General features: G+C 49.5%; 7 protein-coding genes across 7 annotated transcripts; 6 read left to right on the top strand and 1 right to left on the bottom strand.

Annotated features, from left to right (window-relative positions):
• Window positions 1–107: 107 nt before the first annotated feature.
• exg1 (glucan 1,3-beta-glucosidase) lies at window positions 108–1,467 on the top strand (the record flags this gene model as incomplete). Its single annotated transcript, XM_043295478.1, has 3 exons — window positions 108–187; window positions 239–627; window positions 689–1,467. The coding sequence occupies 3 exons, from the start codon at window positions 108–110 to the stop codon at window positions 1,465–1,467; spliced, it is 1,248 nt and encodes a 415-aa protein (XP_043151413.1).
• Window positions 1,468–3,688: 2,221 nt separating this feature from the next.
• Aud_010641 (protoglobin family protein) lies at window positions 3,689–4,667 on the top strand (the record flags this gene model as incomplete). The annotated part of the gene is made up of 3 exons (XM_043295477.1): window positions 3,689–3,830; window positions 3,890–4,163; window positions 4,235–4,667. 3 exons carry the CDS (start codon window positions 3,689–3,691, stop codon window positions 4,665–4,667), a joined length of 849 nt encoding a protein of 282 aa, XP_043151412.1.
• A 1,430-nt stretch (window positions 4,668–6,097) lies between these two features.
• Window positions 6,098–7,780, top strand: Aud_010640 (aldehyde dehydrogenase; the record flags this gene model as incomplete). Its single annotated transcript, XM_043295476.1, has 4 exons — window positions 6,098–6,564; window positions 6,639–7,032; window positions 7,091–7,533; window positions 7,633–7,780. 4 exons carry the CDS (start codon window positions 6,098–6,100, stop codon window positions 7,778–7,780), a joined length of 1,452 nt encoding a protein of 483 aa, XP_043151411.1.
• A 2,807-nt stretch (window positions 7,781–10,587) lies between these two features.
• Aud_010639 (GPI anchored serine-threonine rich protein) lies at window positions 10,588–11,343 on the top strand (the record flags this gene model as incomplete). The annotated part of the gene is made up of 1 exon (XM_043295475.1): window positions 10,588–11,343. One exon carries the CDS (start codon window positions 10,588–10,590, stop codon window positions 11,341–11,343), a length of 756 nt encoding a protein of 251 aa, XP_043151410.1.
• Window positions 11,344–12,019: 676 nt separating this feature from the next.
• Aud_010638 (DUF2462 domain-containing protein) lies at window positions 12,020–12,430 on the top strand (the record flags this gene model as incomplete). Its single annotated transcript, XM_043295474.1, has 3 exons — window positions 12,020–12,066; window positions 12,136–12,220; window positions 12,290–12,430. The coding sequence occupies 3 exons, from the start codon at window positions 12,020–12,022 to the stop codon at window positions 12,428–12,430; spliced, it is 273 nt and encodes a 90-aa protein (XP_043151409.1).
• Window positions 12,431–12,740: 310 nt separating this feature from the next.
• Window positions 12,741–15,419, bottom strand: Aud_010637 (uncharacterized protein; the record flags this gene model as incomplete). The annotated part of the gene is made up of 5 exons (XM_043295473.1): window positions 12,741–13,337; window positions 13,394–13,719; window positions 13,773–13,881; window positions 13,943–15,101; window positions 15,175–15,419. The coding sequence occupies 5 exons, from the start codon at window positions 15,417–15,419 to the stop codon at window positions 12,741–12,743; spliced, it is 2,436 nt and encodes an 811-aa protein (XP_043151408.1).
• Window positions 15,420–17,290: 1,871 nt separating this feature from the next.
• On the top strand, window positions 17,291–18,807 carry Aud_010636 (5'/3'-nucleotidase SurE; the record flags this gene model as incomplete). The annotated part of the gene is made up of 4 exons (XM_043295472.1): window positions 17,291–17,386; window positions 17,565–17,660; window positions 17,775–18,676; window positions 18,738–18,807. 4 exons carry the CDS (start codon window positions 17,291–17,293, stop codon window positions 18,805–18,807), a joined length of 1,164 nt encoding a protein of 387 aa, XP_043151407.1.
• Window positions 18,808–20,807: the final 2,000 nt, after the last annotated feature.

Raw genomic sequence — 20,807 nt, 5'->3', positions numbered from 1 at the left:
TACTTAAAGCAGAGCGTTTCCATTCCTCGAGCACATCTTTTCGTCAATATCCATTTTCTTTCCCAGCCTCCCACTTATTACAGTGAAGAATTGTTCGTTTCAAGAAAATGATGTTCAAATTCTCGCAGAAGGCGCTCGTGGCGCTATTCCTCGCCGTTGGCCTGGCCGAGGCTGTGCCTTCTAAATCGTGAGTCCTCACCACAAACGCTCGATAAGGTTTGCTGACTGTAAAGTCTAGGCGCATTGTATCAAGAGCTTCCACATTCGACAACGGCATCGTCCGCGGTGTCAACATTGGTGGCTGGCTAGTCCTTGAGCCATGGATCACGCCTTCGATCTTTGAGAACGCTGGAGACGCTGCTGTTGATGAGTGGACGTTGACCGCTACTCTGGGACAGGAACAAGCCAAGGCTGTTCTATCTCAACATTGGTCGACTTTCATCACTCAGGATGACTTCCATCAGATTGCTCGAGCTGGTATGAATCATGTCCGTATTCCCATCGGGTACTGGGCTGTGAGTTCTCTTCCCGGCGAGCCGTACGTCGACGGTCAGCTGGAATATCTCGACAATGCAATCTCCTGGGCCAGGGATGCGGGCCTGAAGGTTGTGATTGATCTTCATGGTGGTAAGTGGCGAAGAGTTGCTGAGACAAGTCTCATGCGAAGCTAACTTGCCATCCGAAAAAGCACCGGGATCCCAAAATGGCTTTGACAACAGCGGACGTAAGGGACCAATTGCCTGGCAGCAGGGCAACACCGTTGCGCAAACTGTGGACGCCTTCCGAGTTCTGGCTGAGCGTTATTTGTCAGAAAGCGACGTGGTTGCGGCCATTGAAGCTCTTAACGAACCTAACATCCCAGGTGGAGTCAGTGAGGCTGGGTTGAGAGATTACTACAACCAGATTGTGGACGTTGTGCGCCAAATTAATCCAGACACTTCCGTGTTCCTGAGCGATGGCTTTCTGTCGACGGAAGCCTGGAACGGATTCAAGACGGGTGACGATGTGGTCATGGATACCCACCACTATGTGATGTTCGATAACCACCTGATCAGCCTAGATATCAACGGCCACGTGAAATCTACATGCGACTTTGGCAAGCAAATTAAAGGGTCGGATAAGCCAGTTGTTGTCGGAGAATGGACAGGCGCTGTCACTGACTGCACGAAGCACCTAAATGGCAAGGATGTTCCCACGCGCTATCAAGGAGAGTATGCCAACAACCCGAAGTATGGCGATTGCGGAGACCGGTCTCAGGGCTCGGTGGCAGACCTTTCCGACCAGGAGAGGACTAATACTCGACGATTCATCGAGGCCCAGCTCGATGCCTACGAAGGAAAGAATGGCTGGCTGTTCTGGACTTGGAAGACTGAGGGGGCGCCAGGATGGGATATGCAGGACTTGCTTGCCAACGGGGTTTTCCCCAGTCCTCTGACGGACAGAAAATTTCCAAATCAATGTGCCTAAACTCCAAGAACATTCTTAAAGTTTTGGATAGTCCCTCCCATCATTAGAACCTATCTTACTAATGCAGTTTGTTAAGTTCTCTAAACTGAAAATTCTCTTGCTGGTGATATCCGATGCTTCAAGTGCTGCAAGCAGCAGACTGGATGCTTGATATATTAGCCAACGAACAAATCCTCAAGAGTATTTTTCTATCTTGATATGGCAGATCAGCCAGGTGCCGTAAAGAGAATTCTTGTATGTCGGATTAAATTTCAGCTGCTGGATTATTATTTTAACTATTATTATCGTTCTCTGTACCTAACATATTGGTTGCATCATATCGTGGCTGATAAGCTGTAAGCTCCGAGGCACATGGAATGAGAGCCACATACCTGCAATGATCGTTCCACTGCCCAAGGTCTCTCTCATTGACGCAGTATGGATACAGCCGGAGAATACCAAAGTTGCAGGAAAGTTACATCCAGTTGGCGGAAGTTTCGAACCATAGCTGTCAACCTTTGACAGATTTATTCCTCTCTGACATCCCGTGAATAAACAACATCAATTGACATGTCGATTCTCACTTTTGCCAAGTGACAAAACTCGTTCAAGTCAAATGACGTCCTCTGTCTTAAGTACTGGTCATATGCCCGACATCGACGAGGTGAACCACTCCCCGTTACTAGTGCCCCTAATGTGAGTATCTGACAGGTAAGGCTCGGCCCATCAACATCATGCCATACTCGCTCCGATGCTATTGCTAAGTATAGGCTAGCCGCCCACTACGGGGTGCCGTTTTCGGGAATGGAGCCCATGAATACGGGGGGCTTTCTCCATAATGAGACGAATTTTTTTTCCCTCTCTTTTCGTTCTAACAGTAGGGGATCACACGACATCAAATTCTTTAACTTTCAAGCAGTGCGCCGTTATCTGAAGTATCGTTTGTTGTTCCATTTGCGTATGGACTATTGTATTGGACACTGCTGGATTTGAGTCATAAGTGCGGCCTTGAGATGCTTGGATGCGTCTATTCCCCTTAGGTAGATAGATCCTCCATGCGTATCTTGATTTACCATTGTGGCTATCTATATGACGATGCTGTCATCGAGGTTTCCACAGAACTACGGACGATTACCCGTGTGATCGACAGATTTGAAACATAGCACGCAAGTAGTGTCGATATAACTGAAAGAAAGGAAGCTGTCCAACGTAGCTTCTGAGGAAACACATCCTGGTAGGAAATGACATTGATACTGCTAGGTAATACTGCGGATGTACACAGCTGTAAACTCCGCCATTCGGCTCCGAATCAAGGCATGCATGCATGCCGGCTCGGAATTCAACGGGTCAGTCGAATCTGCTCAATGATGGTTAGAACTTCCGAAGATGTAGAGATAAGCCTACATTTTTGGGATTAAGTCTAGGATATGACCTCAGAGGAATTCTCAATGGTGTCTCCAGAAAGTGACGGTGTCTATGGCGGTGTCTATAGAATTACATGCAGGATATTCTTTGTATCCTGAGCTGTTATGAGGTCATTTAGCTGCAGTATACACAGTTACAACAGCCATTCAGCTCTTCTGAAATCATAATCACTGTAATAAATGCCCCACGGTACCACGTGTTTCATGCCTTAAGCTCAGATAGATAGTACAATGATGTCTAGGTATTCTCTAGGTCCCTTTTTGCTAATGAATGATCATACCACTACAACCCACTTCCGGCAACCGCCCAAGCGTCCGCTCCAAGGCAGTACTGACCAAGGGGATTCCATCAATCTCTAGCCTGGTGATAGGTCCATTCTATTTCTTTGAGCTGTTTTCCGTCCTAGCCTGTTTTTCAAAATGCTCTTCTGGTGAAATGATGTGATCAATTTTAGAACAGTTTCCGACGCCCGTGTGGAGTGCTCTCGGACCAAGGAGGATTTCAGTCGAAAAAATCGGGATCATGGCTCCGACCATGTTATTTTTGCATGGGGAATATAAGTTTTTCCTTGTGTCTCGAGGTGATTTGTCCTCGGACTCTCGTATAAAGGGGGACCAGTATCTCATATCTACGGGTCGATTTATTCTTTAATTCTCGATCCAGATCTATCCATTTCCTACTACGGAGTGAGCTCCATAAACTAATCACCTATTATCCTAACCAGAGCTGTGACCACAGTGGTTCGTGATTTACCTCTAGTCACAGTTGTCACCATCTCCGGGGAGAACCAACAGCAACACCATCACATACAGCAACCATGCAGGCGTCTGAAGGAAGGAGAAAGATGGAGGCTCTCCTTGAGGGTGGCCGTCCTGTTAAGCACGTGAGCCGAAAGGCCTTGTATACCAGACTCGAAGCTCGCATCAACTACCTCAAAGACTTTCTCGACTTCAATTCCAGTATGCCGTCTCCTCTTGCCAAAGCACAGTTCGCTTGATCCAAGCTAACGAGTGCGCAGGTGATATCGAGGCTTTAACCACAGGCTCTAAGTACATTAAGGCGCTGATCCCTGCCATCGTCAACATTGTCTACAAAAAGCTCCTGGAACAAGACATCACCGCTCGCGCCTTCATCACAAGAGATACCTCTGATGAGACCACACCCGTCGATGACTGGTACACCGAGAACAGCCCGCAGATCCAGCGACGGAAGATGTTCTTGAGGTGGTACCTGACTAAGCTCTGCTCCGATCCGACTGAGATGGAGTTCTGGCGGTACCTAAACAAAGTCGGGTAAGTCCCTTCACTTTTCCATCCATCTCTCTCTAGCAAAACAAAAAGAACATCCACTAACCCACAGCTAGAGTGATGCACTCCGGTCAAGAACGACGAATTCCCCTCAACATCGAATACATCCACATCGGCGTCATGCTCGGGTTCATTCAGGACGTTTTCACCGAAGCCCTCATGTCCCACCCCAAGCTATCTCTTCAACGCAAAGTTGCTCTCGTCCGCGCCATCGGCAAGATCATCTGGATCCAGAACGACCTCTTCGCCAAATGGCGTCTCCGCGACGGAGAGGAGTACGCCGACGAAATGTCCGAGATCATCCTCGACGACAAGGAAGGCTACATCGGCGAGAAGAAGATCCTCGGCGACAGCAGCGCATCGGCGAGTTCCAGCGATGACGACCGCTCCAGTATCGCGAGCAGCGTGGCCCCGTCGGCGACATCCGCGTGTCCGTTTTCGGATATGGCGAGGCCGTCGTCCGAGACGAAGATCTGGGCTGGACGGTGATGACGATGCTGATGCTTGTGCTTGTTTTTGCATTTGCGGCTTCTCAATAGAATATAAAAACGCATAGATGGCGTGGTGGGGGTTCATATACACGCTGGCTTTCCTTCTAGTATTGGGTATTTGTTGCATGCATGGTGTTTGGGGTTTATTCATTTTGTGATACGTATTCGCTTGTGATATCCGCCTGGAGAGGCAGCACTCCCCTTCTGTTAATAAAAGATAACCAGTGGTCCTATACTTTTCTAGTCAATCATCATAAATTCTTCAAGTACTCCGAACAAGCTTCGTTCACTTCTGACTACTCTGGCTGATTCCCTGAGAGTCAGGCTGTCTCAGTGAGTGCGACACTGCGATGCGTACCAAAAATACGAGTCGCCAGATCTTTCCATAGTTATTAACTTATTGTACATAGATTAGGTTAGATTTAGGTTGTTCTGGCCAACTCAGTAGGGCTAATAAGCGCCATGACCAGGTTTGATGTGAGAATTCACGGAGATTACGAGTGACGAGTTGAATATTAGTCCAATATGAGCAGTTGAGATATTATAGTCCTGTCAATATCTGTCTTCTTGAAGAGCTTTAGAAGGTTGCGCTTGAAATGATTATTTACAAAAAACATAAAGACCACTGTTATTTTGTCCAATGAGAATTCTTCTGATTCCGCACTAAGTTACTGCATGCAAAACAATGCTTAATAATCACTGATGCAGTTCCGGCAATTTTTCAAGGCAGTTGTCGAGCTGTCTCTATAATGGCCGCGCATCATCCTCGCCAATCAGATAGGAGCATCTGCACCACCTAAGGTACTTGAACTAGTACCTCTTTAGCACCTTGACTCCGCACACATCTCCAAGTGATGACCAACAGTGAACCGCTCCATATGGAGAGGTACATATATATATATTTTTTTCTGTAGGCTTTAAGGGTGGACTCGCACGTATCTATGGCAATAGGAATAATAGTTCAATGCTTCCTTTTCAGTGTAGTGCTGTCAGGCTCGTTACTCTCTCTCGGCTAAACTCCGCGGGGTGCATGACATATAAAGAATTGAACTATTAGATACCCCTCAGCTAGAGGCTTCCCGATTCCAACATGATCATCGTCATATTGGTTTAGTTTGAAGTCCTAATGGAATTACGGATGGAAGAACGGTGTCAGTTTCTGTCCCCCACCTCACTACCGAACCAACCTTGAGAGTTTGTCCCCCCCATTGGAGCAACCTGCTACCCCTGGAGAAATTTGCCTCCAAGAGGTACAATTCCCGACAGACGCTCCCGTGTTCAAGAGGGGCAAGCTTCCGCAACACGCTCCCTTTTTCTTCATCATCGAGTCCTTCCTTTTTGCCTTGTACATATTATACTCATTAATCTCTTGTATTTCTCTCTCGTTCTCATTTCAGCGTTCGATACCCTTCCAAGGAAACCATCAATATGGCTGCAAACAGTGCTAAAGGCGATTCTGCCATCATCCCCCTCATCATCAATAACGAGTCCGTCGTGACGGAGAAAGTTTTCGATATCCATGCACCCGCTACTGGTGAAGTGTTGCATCAATGCGCCGGCGCCTCAGTCGACGATGCCAACCGCGCCGTAGCAGCCGCGAAGGCTGCTTTCCCTGCGTGGAGCAGGATGAAGCCGTACGATCGTCGAGACGTCCTTATGAAAGCCGCCGATATCATGACCGCTAGAAGTGAGGAGTTGATAAAATATCAAATGGAAGAGACGGGAGCCGGGAGGATGTTCGCGGAGAAGACGTGTCTGTTGGGAGCTGGATTCCTCAAAGACTTTGCCGCTAGAATTCCGTCGATTGAGGGCTCGGTACCCTCCGTCACTCAGGACGGTGAGTGCGCAATGGTATTCAAGGAGCCGTATGGGGTGGTCTTGGGAATTGCACCCTGGTAAGATACCTTAGGTCGAGTCTGCGTTTTCAACTTCGCCTTCGCATAGATATTGATTTTGTGACTTTTGCCAGGAACGCTCCGTTCATTCTTGGAGTTCGTGCCGTTGCGCTTCCTCTAGCTGCTGGTAACACCACCATCCTCAAAGGCTCAGAGCTGTCTCCCAAATGTTTCTGGGCAATTGGCGACATTTTCCGGGAAGCTGGTCTTCCCGCCGGATGCTTGAATGTCCTGTACCACAGAAGTGCAGATGCGGCTGAGGTGACCACTGCGCTAATTGCCCATCCCGCCGTGCGCAAGGTGAACTTCACCGGAAGCACTCAAGTTGGTTCTATCATCGCTGCCACCGCTGGAAAGTATACCAAGCCGGTTCTCCTTGAGTTGGGAGGCAAGGCGTCGGCTATTGTTTTGGACGACGCAAACCTGGAGAAGGCTGCGTTCTCCTGTGCTCTCGGATCTTTCATGCATGTAAGTGTTGGTTCGCTGACGCCCTGGGATGCGTTCAGAAAGCTGACTTCAGAACTAGTCCGGTCAGATCTGCATGTCCACGGAGCGCATTGTCGTACAGCGCGCGATCGCAGACAAATTCCGTCAGCTGCTGGCTGAGAATGCCGAGAAGCTCTTCGGTAAAGCTGCGCCAGCACCGGTGCTAGTAGCCTCGGCAGCTGTCAAGAAGAACAAGGCGCTCGTTGCTGATGCGCTCTCCAAGGGCGCCAGCGTACTCTTTGGCGATGCAAACGGCACGGAGTCATCTGATCACAGCCTACGGCCTGTGATTGTGGACAACGTCACGAAGGATATGGACCTCTACTCCACAGAATCATTCGGTCCGACAGTATCTCTGATCGTAGTGGATACCGAGGAAGACGCCATTGCGCTGGCCAACGATACAGAATATGGCCTTACATCGGCAGTCTTCACTGACAACTTGTTCCGAGGTCTTCGTGTGGCCAAGCAAATCGAGGCTGGGTAAGTCATTCTTTCCTTGATGTATTAGCTTTTGAAGTTAGCTCTGGAGACCCCGCAATGATCATAGTACAGTTGCTGATGACTGCTGACACCATTTAGTGCCGTCCATATCAACTCCCTGACTGTTCATGACGAGCCCACCTTACCCCATGGTGGATGGAAGAGTAGTGGATTTGGTCGCTTCGGAGGCGGCACTGCGGCCTATGACGAGTGGTTGCAGACCAAGACAGTCACCTGGGTGCAATGATTGATTCTTGTCATTTTGGTCATGGGCGGGTGTCGTGGACTTGGAGATATTCCAACTTCATGGGTGATCATGAGACATTTCCCTTGCTAGCTAGCCCTGTATATCCGGTAGTGACTCCCAAGTTCTATCGTCTTGCGCAGTCCGCGATACTGAAGCATACTTTGTCCACTCAACTTTAGTCTCCAAACAAAGCTGGATTGCAGTAGATTCCTTGTTTCGCGTCAAGGCAGGCCTCAAGTTGACCTGTTCAAAACGTACGACTGCATAAACACCAGGGGGGTGCCGGGAGGGGGGAGGGGGTACAACAGACAGGGCTGGGGTCTGGATCATCTCGATTTCTGACACATCTTTGAAACAGGACAACTTTCTTTTAGTCGTCATGAGGATTCGGGTCTAGTTCTTTAACCTCCCTAAAAGCGCTTTATCAATGGAACCGTGGGTTGAACAGTGTACGGAGTAAAGCTTTTAGAGGCCCAATGCACAAGGCACGATTGGCGGATTTCTATGCATCTTAACGGCTTATGTATCACTTTTAGATGCATCATTTTTAAGCAGGTGAGATGCAGACAGTCTACAGTACCCTGTGTATGTATGTAGTTCAGGCCCCATTGGCTATCTCCTCCCCACTGGGCCAACGAAACACGTTCTATGCTACCTTCAGGGGCGAGCCTGGGATGAAAGGGACATGGTGACATCCTGCGCTAGGACCGGCGCCAACTAGGATTTAATTGCTTTTTGTAAGACACATGGCCAGCAGCCAGCATGACTGGAGGCGACCTGGCTATCCAGGTGGTACAGTCGTAAGAAAATGGTTCTTCACTTGCAGGTGAGACGAGTTGCAAGGGTCTATTGAGCCTTGTTTGGTACCTTGAACATGACCTTTTCAGGTTGACTGTAATGGGCCAATAATGGCTGGTGCAGTGGATTTACAAACTGCTTCGCCCTCAGATCAACTCGTCATGCGCGATTTCTACTTAGATTTCTAGTGGCGCTGTACTCCAATGCTCCACTGGCCATGTCGAGAAGAAGAAAGGAGCGACCGGGAACCCGCGACCATCACGTTCAGGGACGAACGTGGGATGACTTCATCGAAATGATCATCGTCAGATCGGCCAGAATGAACTGTTATCATTTATCAAATGAGTTGTCCATCTCCACGAGTCTTGGACAATGAAGCTCTAAATTCACGTCATGGACGCGAGCTCCCAGCTCGTGGAATCTTCCGTTTGTTTATCCTCCGTACAATGTAGAATGCTAAACAATGGTCGGTGGAGGCCCGTTCCCAATAACCATTGGCCAGAATCCAGGGGTAATAATAGTCCCTTTGTTTGATTGTTTTTCAGCTTTGCCTGTCTCGCCGTATATTTGTTAGTCCTGCGGCCCTGTGGCGTATGTCTCATTTCAATTTTACAACATGGAGTTTTTGGACACACCTAGAAGCCAGACACTCATTACCCAGTAGTCATTGAAGGATCAACCCGGATTCATTTACGGGAGCAAATCGGATAATATCCGGAGTTTTGATGAAGTTGGAGGTACTGAGATCAGGCATCTAAGGAGTATCTACAGGAGTCAGGATTATGTTGTGTTGACTCCTTGTGGAAACGGAGTGTACATACGGGGTATGGAGTACTGGTCTATATGTCCGAAGTTTGCACGTGTACGGAGAAAACGTTGAGAAAATCGACACCTTCTTCTTCATCATCGATTCTTCCGATGTTTTCAACTATGCTCCTGACACTCGGCCTTTGATGCGTACAGCAACCTCCCATACTGCTCCATCGTCTGTACAACTGGTAGGCTGAACCATTATCAATCTACACAGTGTCTATTAGTAGAATCAGTTTCCTGCTTGTGTTCCCTATCCCCCACGACAGAGTGGGTCACGGTGATACTAAATCCACCTTACAGTTCAGTGTGGTGCCGTTGACTCTTAGTCTATCCCACTGATCACAAAGACCCTGCTGTTATTTCTATCTGTAGATCCTATCCAAAGTAGCAGTGCTCATGATTCAAAAAGTCATGGACAAACTTGTGAGAGTCGTTGACGAAAGGATACCAACCAACTCGATGGCCAATGGCCATGACAGAAATGCGATGTGCTAGGAGTCTGGAATTGCAATTCTTAAGGATTAGGGATCCTACAGGCCTACACAAGCTAACAATTGAACTAAAACAATCTCATCTTAGTTCCACCAGTGAGACGAGCGTACGAGTATTTGTTCCCGCCCTATTTGCCAGGATCACATTTGCCCATTCCTGCTGAGTGTCCATCATTCCACTTGTTGCCCAGCACCAGGACAGGAGAAGCTCAGAGAGATTGTTTCCCCTTGAGAGCCATTACTTTATGGAGTAGAGAGGTATGTTGTGACACATTATTCGGCATTGGCATGCTCATTCGACCCACATCCGTGGTATGACCCGCAGATCCGCCCATGATGCCTGATAATACTCCGTTGAACTGGGCTGAGGCTATTTACTGGCTAGGATGAATTCGAGGGCCGAGGGCCCCTCCTCTCATCATCCTTGATCCTTCAAGGGGAACTCAATCTCCGGCTTAGCTCGAAATGATGCTAGCCTCCTGCTCTTCAAATCTAATTTGAATCCTTGTCTCCCTTGCCCTTCTTCTCCTTCTCTCTTTCTTCCCTTCTCTCTCCATCCAAAACTCTTCGCGTCGTTTATTACCTACGACAGCCACTCTTTTAACCCCAGTCATTCATTTCAAATCTTACGAGATTCTTGAACAAGTCGCTCTTTTCGCCTAACATACTCGCCTTATCCTCAAGGGAGAAGAAAATCAATACAAAATGCGTTTTGTCACCGTTGCTATCTCTGCCCTCGTGGCCATGGCTTCCGCCTACACTCAGCCCGACTACTCCAAGCCTCCTCAGGGCAATGCCATCCTGAAGCCCGGTCTGCAGGAGCAGGTTCCTGTCGGCAAGCCCTACACCATTACGTGGGATCCCACCACTCAGGGCCCCGTCTCTCTGGTCCTTCTACGCGGCCCCAGCACCAACGTGGTTCCCCTCTCTACCATCGCTGAGGCGATCCCCAACACGGGCTCGTACTCCTGGACCCCCAGCACCGAGCTCGAGAACGATGTCACCCACTACGGTCTCCTTCTTGTTGTCGAGGGTACTGGTCAGTACCAGTGGTCGACCCAGTTCGGTATCTCCAACCCCAACAAGGCTGCCGACGCTTCTTCCGCCAGTGTGACCCCGACAGCCACCGCCGCCCCCGAGACCGAAACTCCCGCTCCTACTCCCGCTAGCTCCGATGTCACCATCATCGCCACTGAGACCACCACTTATTGCCCCGAGTCCGAGTCTACTGTCAAGCCCACCACGATCCCCGTTGTCGTCCCAACCGGCGGACCTTCCATCCCCTCTGGCTCGCCTACTCCTTCTGCCTACCCCAGCAGCACTCTGGTCAGCAAGCCCCACGGCTCCAGCACGCCCTCTGCCACCACTCCGGCTATTAGCCTCTCCACCGGTGCTGCCGACCGCATCGCTGTCAGCTTCGGTGCTGTTGCCGCTGGTGTTCTCGCCGTCCTCGCCTTTTAAGTCTTCCCTGCTGGGGTCAATCTCCGTTCATGATCTGTAAATTCTTCGATGGACATAATAATTTTTGACCCTGAGGTGCCGAGCTTTCACTTTTACTTCGTTCGTGTTTCAGCATAGCCTGGAATATACTCTACGTCTTTTCTTTGTATTCCAGCCTGCCATTGTAATGCGAGTCTGCGCGGCTATTGTTAGACAGGATTCTAATGAGATATGGCAAAATATATTGAGCGCATAGACCGAGTCAGCTACCGCAGCGACTGTCATTAGATCTAAAAGCCCAGTGATCTTCCCCACGCTGATAGTACGCTAGTATATCACACACCATTCAAGTCCTACATACGCTACAAGTCAATGATACTCGCAGAATCTGTCCTAGTATTGGCAGTCTCCTGAAATAGCTAAATCTCGATATCCGCATTTGCACCTATTTACACTTATTAGGATGGAGTACTCCGTACCCACCCAAAACACCACGATCACCATATCACGTGATAGATAAACCCGATAAGCAATTTTCTCCAGCCCATGCACCACAACACCAGCACATCACATCGCATCGTCCCCAATCTCAAACAACCCTCTTTGCAATTCCTAGATCATCCGTGCTGCTGGCAGTACACATACCTCTCACCTCCACCACAAACCCAGGCTCCACCTCCCGGAGACAAAAACAAAAATGGCCCAAGGCCCCCTAAAGAAAACCAAGCCGAGCACGGCAAAGCGGTACGTGATCTTCCAACCACCCCACAACCACAAGAAAAGTAACTCGCACCTTGCTGATTATATGATAAGGCCCACGGCGCTAGCTCCCAAGCGAGGACCGCGGCAGATTGCGCCCAAGAAGGCGACGCTGATTAAGCAGCAGAAGATTACGAAGGTTCGTTGTTGGCTATTACTGCGAAGAGATATTTGTTGGAGAGGGTGCCTGGTGCTGACGGTTGAGTAGAAGCTTACGGCTGGGTTGACGGCGAAGACGGAGAGGAGTTTGGCGCAGAGGGCGGGACATCTTGAGTTGCTTGCGGGGGGGAAGAAGGATAAGAAGGCGGAAAAGGAGAAGGGGAAGGAGAAGGGGGGAAAGAAGAATTGAGGTCGATCGATCGATTCTGATAGTGATACGATTAATGAAGTATAGATACCCTGTCTACTGGTAATGTGTTTGGTTGCGTTACTGCGTAGGTCAACGGAGTGGAGGACTATCATAAGTACTCTATGTATATCTCATGAAACTTAGGTGAAAACGGTATGTACAAAAAATGATAGAATCATCACTCGTAGAGAAGTAAAGACCAGAAATGAAAAACGCTGCATGGGTATCGTTAGCAAAACTCCAGTTCCAATCCATCAACAATTTTTTCCAAGCGAGGGTTTGCTTTTTAATCTCTAGGGGAGTTCGACACCTAGATCTTCGAGACACGGTTCGGGACACCGGCTTGCTCAATGAGTTCGCGGCCTCGTTCCATCCAGTTCTTGAATCCATCTTCGCTCGGATCCAGGGGGAAATCGTCCCACACCGCATTTTCAGAATCAGCGTAAGTGGACCAGACGCCCTTGGGCACATCAGCGGTCGACCACGAAGGAAGCTTCGCCAGCACACAGGTGTAGTAGACATAGAGAATTCGGCAAAGCAGTTCGACTCGATCCTCATAATGCTGCTTCGAGGGGTCGGGCTCGCGGCCGCCGTCCCCAAGGCGCTTCCACCAGGACACTCGCCACCGAAGAGATAGAAGGATATGTCCGAGTTGCCCCAGGAAACGCAGGTGTGTCTCTTGAGAGATCTGTTTCCACTTGATGTTGTAAAAGTCCCGTTCAAGCTTCCGGAACCCTTCAACCTCCAGCATGCGGCAGACAATCCGCGACAGCTGCGCCGCTAGCAGAATCTCGCGTTGATCTTCGGGGTTGTGGATGTCCATGGGCCTTTCTTGGCCTCCAGTTTGCAGAGGAACGAAGCTATAGCTGGCACGACTAGGCATGTTGTTCCATTGTGAGAGTAGAGACTAGAGATCAAGTCAGTCGAGGATACAAGATAAGAATAGAATGGCTTAGCACTTACGTAGATATTGTTCATCGGATCGCAGTCTTTGACACAGCTCAGCCAATTCTTGGACTTGTCCTTCGACTCCACTATCCGACGGTCGATGAATTCGAGAAAGGTGGATCGCGAGTTACCATTGTACTCGCTCAATGATTTCAAGAACTTGTACGTCTCTGCCAAGTCCAAAACGTACAATGATCCCCATGCTTGACTAGCACGGATGTTGAACCGTCCTTGCCGCTCGCCCAGGAACGTCAAAAGGTCATTCAAGTCGAATTTGGTTGGGATTTCCATCCGGACCCGACCAGAGCGATCCACGGTTGGGTGGTTGACAGCTCGTTGAGCTTATTGTTGTTAGTCAAAAATGTCCGTTACGATAAAAGGGTCGAGTACGTACAGATATAATTACATGTTCCATATTCGACAATGCTCGCAAAACAAGCACGCGCACATGGCTGCTCGTGTAAGGTAGGGCGACAAGCGTCGCACGGAGAGCTTCCATCGCACTACAATTGTCAGCTTTCTGCTACACGAGACAGAGACAAGCCCGAGGCAGGTAAAACCAACCTTCCGCTTGTTCAAGCGGCACTGAACACAAGTATCCTTGTTCTTCCTCCGCAATCCAGCATTGGCCCTGCCAACCATGCTCAAAGGCCCCTTGCGGCGTGCTCCACGAGGCGGAGACACAAAATCAGCGGAGGCAATGGAACCGCCTTGGCCGTCCTCTTGGACAATCTGCAGCGGCTTCGGCAGATTCTGGTCGAGGCTAACGTTCGACGTACGCTGCTTTCGCTTTCTGACGGTAGCCACCGATTGCAAAGCGAGTGCCTGAGGCCGGCCAGAGGCTCGCTGCGGAGCGGTCGACGAAGCCCTCGATCTGCTAGGAGCAGTCATGAAGAAAGACTCTTGGGGGTTTTCGCTGACCACGAATGCACTGGCACTCTGGAGTGGCTGCGAGGTCGCAGACGAAGACTCCTCCTTTTGCTCATCCTTCCAAGCACCGTCGTCTTCCAGCTGTCGCTCTGCAAATGCCGGCACATCATCACTCAAGGCCGAGTAGGAGCAGTCGTAAACTCCTGAAAGATCACCAGAAACGGAAGAGCTCTCTGACTTGTACTGAAATGCATCCTGAACTCCTCTGTCATCTTTAGGTAAGGGGTGGTCTTGACAATTTGTCGATAATGAGGCAGGCGAAGTTAGGTTCGTAGGCAGTTGGGATTCGAGGCCTTCAAGCCAGCGCGATTCGAGTGGGCGCAACGAGCCCTGGAAGCTGCGAGACTGATTGATAATCTGGGTTGGTACCTGCGGTCCCATCTGAGGAACGGAGATGGGTGCTTGCGCCGACGTATTCGAATTGAGATTGGCAGACGGCTCGGCCCAGGGATCAGCGGCGAATTGAAACGCTTGAGAAAGATTCTGGAACGTCAGATACTGCTCCGGGTGAGCGTCTGAAAATCCTTGTCCGTCGGAGAGCTCTCCTCCATCGTCGACGATGACTGTGTTGTTAGAGGTCGGGTCTTTCGCGTAAGGATAGAGCAGAGGCGCGTCCACCGGCAGTCCAGCTGCCATTGAGTTGATGAGCTGGAATTGGGGCCATGTTTCGTCGACGTGAAAGTTATCGTCAGTCGAGGAGGGCAAGGTTCTGGGGCTCACGGTCCCGCTGATGGTGCCTTCGATGGCGGCATCCGCGACGCTGAACTTCTCGGGCGATGTGAGACCTGGGTTGCTGCAAGCAAATCAAAGATCCGTCAGCTACTTTTATTGCGACCATTGCAGACCGGAGAGGAGACTGCACTAACCTAGGGTCGGAATTATGCCCAAAGACGGACGCGCTGGACTGATCGTTGGCCAGTGAACCATGTAGAATACCTAGATCCACAATGTCTGCTTCATCCTGATTCGAGTCTGGACTGGTATCCCACTCAAGTTGCTGATCGTAGACGGCGTGTTCCCACGAAGCTATCGAAAAAGCGGTATCGGACTGCCAATTGTCGAGTATTTTGGGGTCAATGCCCGCAGCTGCGCCAGCAGTCCCGCAGTCCATACAGGGGATATACGAAACCGAAGTCGAGGAAGTGAATCGTCGAAGACCTCTCGAGCTAACAGGAACTCAAGAGGGATGTGACTTTCTATCCGTCAAAGATTGTTTGGTCGCAATTGACGAAGCGGGAAGACTGGACTCTTCCCTCTGGTGCAAGTGAAGCGCGAAGAGTGATGAGGATGGAGTGGAGTATCTCCAGATCGCCTGGAGACCAACGGAGACAGTCGAGACAATGATATAAGAGCGATTGAAGACTGGGAGCAAGGACTGATGACAATACTAATAAGAATGGTCTGGTGGTGAGGACAGAATGTGATACAAGTGTGTTGAAGCGGGTTGGTTGAATTGATGGTGTTCCCCACCAAAGATTTTGCGGCGATCGGCCTCCGATGTGAAGCTTGCAGTGGGACAGGCTCACTAATAATAATACGATGGCGTGCTTTGATAAGCTAGCACTGGCCCAGAGTAGAGAAAATGGATTATTTGGATCGCCTCTTATATCTGGTTCTGTGGCAGCGTGTCACTGTAATAAAGGGGGTACAGGTTGGAGGATCACTACTTTTCAATGAGAAGAAAGAGGGGTTACAATGACTCGTTTTAATCCTTGTTTTATGGTCTCCGTCAGCCTTCAGCGATTCTGGAAACGTCCGACGTCCAGGATGACTCTGACTGTCGAGTACGGAAAGACGGATCGATGCTGCGTAAGAAGGCGAACTACGGAGTATTATTATTATTATTATTATTATTATTATTCTATTTGCCTTGTCTTGAAAAAGTCAAGGGGGCGAAGGAATTGGGGCCATTGAAGGACAAGAGGGTTGAGGGCGGGCACGAGGTGGATGGACTCCATGCAGATGGTCAATGGTCAATTTGCCCGGCAGACTCGCTTCAAGAGGTGATGGCCATTCGCCAATCTCTCAGGGCTGCAAGTTTTTCTTGGACTTATTTGGTTATCCTTTCCTCAAGGGCTCTCCTCTGTACAGTCCGCGAAACCCAAATGAATCATCAATTAAAAAGATGGGTCGCCTGGCTAAGGGGCATTAGGTACCAGTGTGTCAAAATCCAGGGCGCACTGAGGGCCAAACCTAAATTCCCGTTCCTTGTTCCAACTCTGATACTCTTACGGATGGGCCGGATTACGCGACATAATCGTCTCATCAAAACTTGATACGGATAAGGGTTGCCCGATAGCCGTTGCCTCTTGCTTTTTTGTCTCTGGTGCAGATTTAGCTTCTGGCTCTGGCATGTCGGTTTCGTGGTTGAGTTGGTTTGAGCCATTCTTATGCATCTTCTAGAAGTATATTATTAATGAGAGTATCTCTGTCCATCCTGTAGCAGTTGGCAGTTGTCTACAAGTTCTCCATACTACTTATTATTATCTAATACAAGCATTCAAGAATACGGCTTTGATAATGAGGATCCTCTGCATAATTGCCTTTTGACTCTACTCTGTATAGGGGATATTCGTCTAGACCGGAGATCCTGGATGTGCACAGAGACCCGTAGCCGACTATTAGATTAGTTAGTGGACTAGAACCTTATAAAGCTGCATACAATTTGACCGTCCTTGCCTCAATCGATCCTTCATCGGCATAACTTCATGATCGAGTCTGACAAGACTTCAGCTTCAAGTCTTGAACATGAGCAGCTGACCATTTCTTTTCTTTTACTAATATGTAGCGGAGGATCCGAGGGAAACCAGTTTCCTCTGCGCTGCAATTTGTCCGTCTTCACCGCAGCCTCTTTTTGGTTGCCCTCAGGTTGCGTTATGTCATGTTCCGTACAGTATATTACCCTTCTGTCGCCCTTGGTGTCAACCAAATACTAACGATACTAAAGTATAGTACATGATATGACATTCTTTCGTTACGAATATGACACACATCGATATTGAAGTTCTCCTAGGCACACAACATCCGGACCCCCGCAGCGCAAAACAGCTTCACCGTAGCCAGATTGGAGGTTCCCCGGTATGTTTTCGGTAGTCGGGATAGGTTGAGAAGGCTCCCCAGGGCTCAATCATAACCGAGCGCAATGACTCTTATAAATACTATCTCCTCCAGTGTCAAATCGAGGGCGACGTAGAAAAGATAACCATCATATCTGCCCGTGGGGGGTCGTTCAACACTACTCCGCATCACATTCCAGCCAAAGGACGCCGTTTCTGCAAACTGGATCAAGGACGCTGCCCCGCAAGATCTTTCAGCGCTCAAGGTACTGTTGGCAATCAGCATGCATATATTGGTAAGTTACCTTGCTCTTTTCTGTATCACCTTGCGCTCAGTACCCATTGGCGCATGGAGATTGGCGAGCCACCAAAAGAAAAGAAACAAAATACTCATGTGATCATTATCCCAGGTTGTCAATGACGACGGTCCGCCCTCGCGGCGCCTGTCTCCATACATCCGCCCATTTGTCGATGCTCTCCAGGCCGCCGGCCATCAGGTCTCCGTCGCAATCCCAGCGAGATCTCGGTCCTGGATCGGCAAAGCACACATCATCGAAGCCGCGCTAGAAGCAACATATGTGCCCCCGGACGCCTTTCGGGAAGACGGAACATGGGACGAGGCGTACGAGACCCCCGACGAGAACGAGTCGAATCGCGAATGGGTCGTCATCACCAACGGCACACCCGCCAGCTGTACCCAACTAGGCTTGTTCAACCTTTTCGCCGACCGAGGCCCCATTGACCTTGTGATCTCGGGCCCCAACCACGGCCGCAACGCTTCAACGATCTACAACCTCTCCTCGGGGACCGTCGGCGGCGCCCTGGAAGCCGCGATCTGCGGGAAGCGCGGTATCGCCATCTCCTTCGGCAGCAAGGACGAGCAGCCGATCGAAGTCATCCGCGCCGCGGCCAGGCTCGCTGTGCGTGTCGTCAACCACCTGTACCAGAACTGGGACGAGCGTGTCGAACTGTACAATCTGAACTTGCCAATGCGCGCGGACGTGGAAACCAGACCTGTCCGCTATACCCGCACTCTACCCTACTACTGGTCGAAGGGCTGTCTCTACGCCGAAGTGACCCAGGCCAACGGCCATTTTACGCCGGGGTTGACGAACGGAAACTCGAACCACTCAGATGAAATGCCCGAGAAACTGAGTAACGGCTCAGGCACGAAAGCTGTGAATGGGTTCGGCAGCTCGCACCTTAAGAAACGCAATTTCGCCTGGTCGGCGGAATTGTCCGAGATGAAGAAAGCTCTGCAAGCAAGCGAGGAGGGAACTGATGCGCATACCGTTCTGAATGGAAGTACTAGGTTAGCATTCTCTATCATTTTCCGTTCATCCCGGTTGCAAGAAACTGACTGTCGAATACAGTGTTACTCCCCTTACCGCAAACTTCTCGCACGTTTCTGGTCTTGATGGACCCTTGGAACTTGATGATTGATTGACTCATGGACATGAAAGTTAGATAATACCATAGATAGATACCCGCAAAGGTTCATTTTTTTTCTTCTTGCATTATCACCACTTGGCTATTCGATTAACCCTGCTCGAGAACCAGTAGACGTTGGTCCCTTCCCAGACCTCGACATAAAAAAAAAATTCGGTGGTTAACCTACCTTCTTTCTTTCTTAGTTGCTTCGGCTCGCTGAATCCGACATGAGGCGCGAGGGTGACCATACCAAATGCTCGACTGCTCGTCTGTGAAAGCCGTACACCAACAAATTGTCAGTCAACACAGGCTACGCTGCACGTAGTCAAATGTTACTTTGTATAAACATCCACATGAAGTAAGAACATGGTCTCATTGCAACTACCTACACTAGAAAAACTAACTAAGCAAAGAAGTAAATACAAAGTGAGCTCGTCTTAGCTTCGCCAAGATGGCTACTGGACTCCAGCACCACGGTGAGGTGCGAGCTCGTCGCTGGAGGCCTGCCATCGGTTCCTCCAGGATCCAGATGAACAGGCACCTACTGGCCAGGTAGGATTTTGAGACCCCTCAGTTCCCACAGCGTTGGTACTTTGACCCCCAGAACTCCTCAATCTCCACAGATTTGTAGGTTTGGCCCCCAGAACCCCTCAGCTGCTCCGTTAGTATCCAGAACTCGGCGGAATCCAAAGGCGGTTTGCTTGCTGTGCTGATGAGTAGGTTAGACTCTGGGTGTTACCCCTATAAGCCCCCGTTAGGAGGACCACACTCTGTCCTGGAGATGAGCGAACAAGTCAGCGAGTAGTGTCATCACAAGAGCAACTTGAAGACACAAAGAAGAACTTACTGGAATGTCAAAGAAGCCGAAACATCGGGAATGGGAATGTCTTAGTCGGCTTGCCCGAGTGACTGTTGATGTTAGCAAGGCGAGAAAAGAAGAATGGGAACGAAGACATGAGTGGGAGAAGATGCTTACCTGTACCCAGATTTTCTCCTCGAGCAGTGCCGTATGGCTGTATCCCACCATTGGACGTCTCCGTTTAAATGGCTGCAGGTACAGCTGGGTCATGCTGACTGCTGGGATAGCACAGGCCTTCATAGCAACACATTCTCGAGAGAAGAACTTCCCCTTTTCTTCGAGCAGTGCCGTATGACTTTGTCCCACCAGTGGACGTCTCCAGCGGCTGCAGTTTACAGCTGACATTCTGCAGGGACTGTTGAGAAACAACGAGTCTTCATAGCAACACATTCAAGAAGAAAAGGCCGATGATCGCAACTAGGACAAGTCAGCAGAGGTGGACTTGTATTAGACTTGCGCCTGGTGGGGAAGAAAAGAAGAAGAAGAGAGGGAGAGAGAAGGGGAGGAGGGTTTATAAATAGTGCGAGATGCAGTGGCTGGCTCGCTTACAGTCTGGAAGATATTCACTGAATTCATTCACTATGATGCATATGTACTGGAAAACCTGGTTCGCTTCAGGCAGAAATCCCTGCTTCTCTGGCTCAGTGGCTCAGAACAGCTGTAATGTGTGGTTCATAGTGAATACTTTCAGAAAATGAATACTTCTAATTGATTTTATGTTAATTTTTTTGCGTCTGGCAGTCTCGACCTTTCAGGAAGGTCTATATATTCAATGATAACTGTCCCAGTCGAAGAGTCATCCCCTATCCAGCAACGATACTGTCTGATTCTATTCCGATTCACGGTGGGATAGCGAGTCACTCTACAAACTCTATGGCAGCAATGTGTTTCTATCGAAGTGGTGGCTGGTCGAAGTGGAAGATTCCAGCCCTATATTGACTCGTCGTACCCACGTCAGAGGTATGAGTGTGGTTAAAACACGACAGGTTCCTGCCTCTTCTTTTCCATTCTCTTCCGAAATCCTCTTCAAGGACCGGGTAGTATTCACTTATTCACTGGATCAGACAACGCCGGTCCCTCGAAAAGTAGGGTATTAAAAGAAAAAGAGACGAAAATAACACTCAAGAAATAGAGCACTCATCGATCCCAAATA

Source organism: Aspergillus udagawae (genome assembly GCF_001078395.1).
Source record: "Aspergillus udagawae IFM 46973 DNA, scaffold_9, whole genome shotgun sequence".
In the NCBI taxonomy this organism is placed as follows: Eukaryota; Fungi; Ascomycota; class Eurotiomycetes; order Eurotiales; family Aspergillaceae; genus Aspergillus; species Aspergillus udagawae.
Note: the sequence above shows the minus strand (reverse complement) of the source record. Positions and strands in the feature narration are given on the sequence as shown.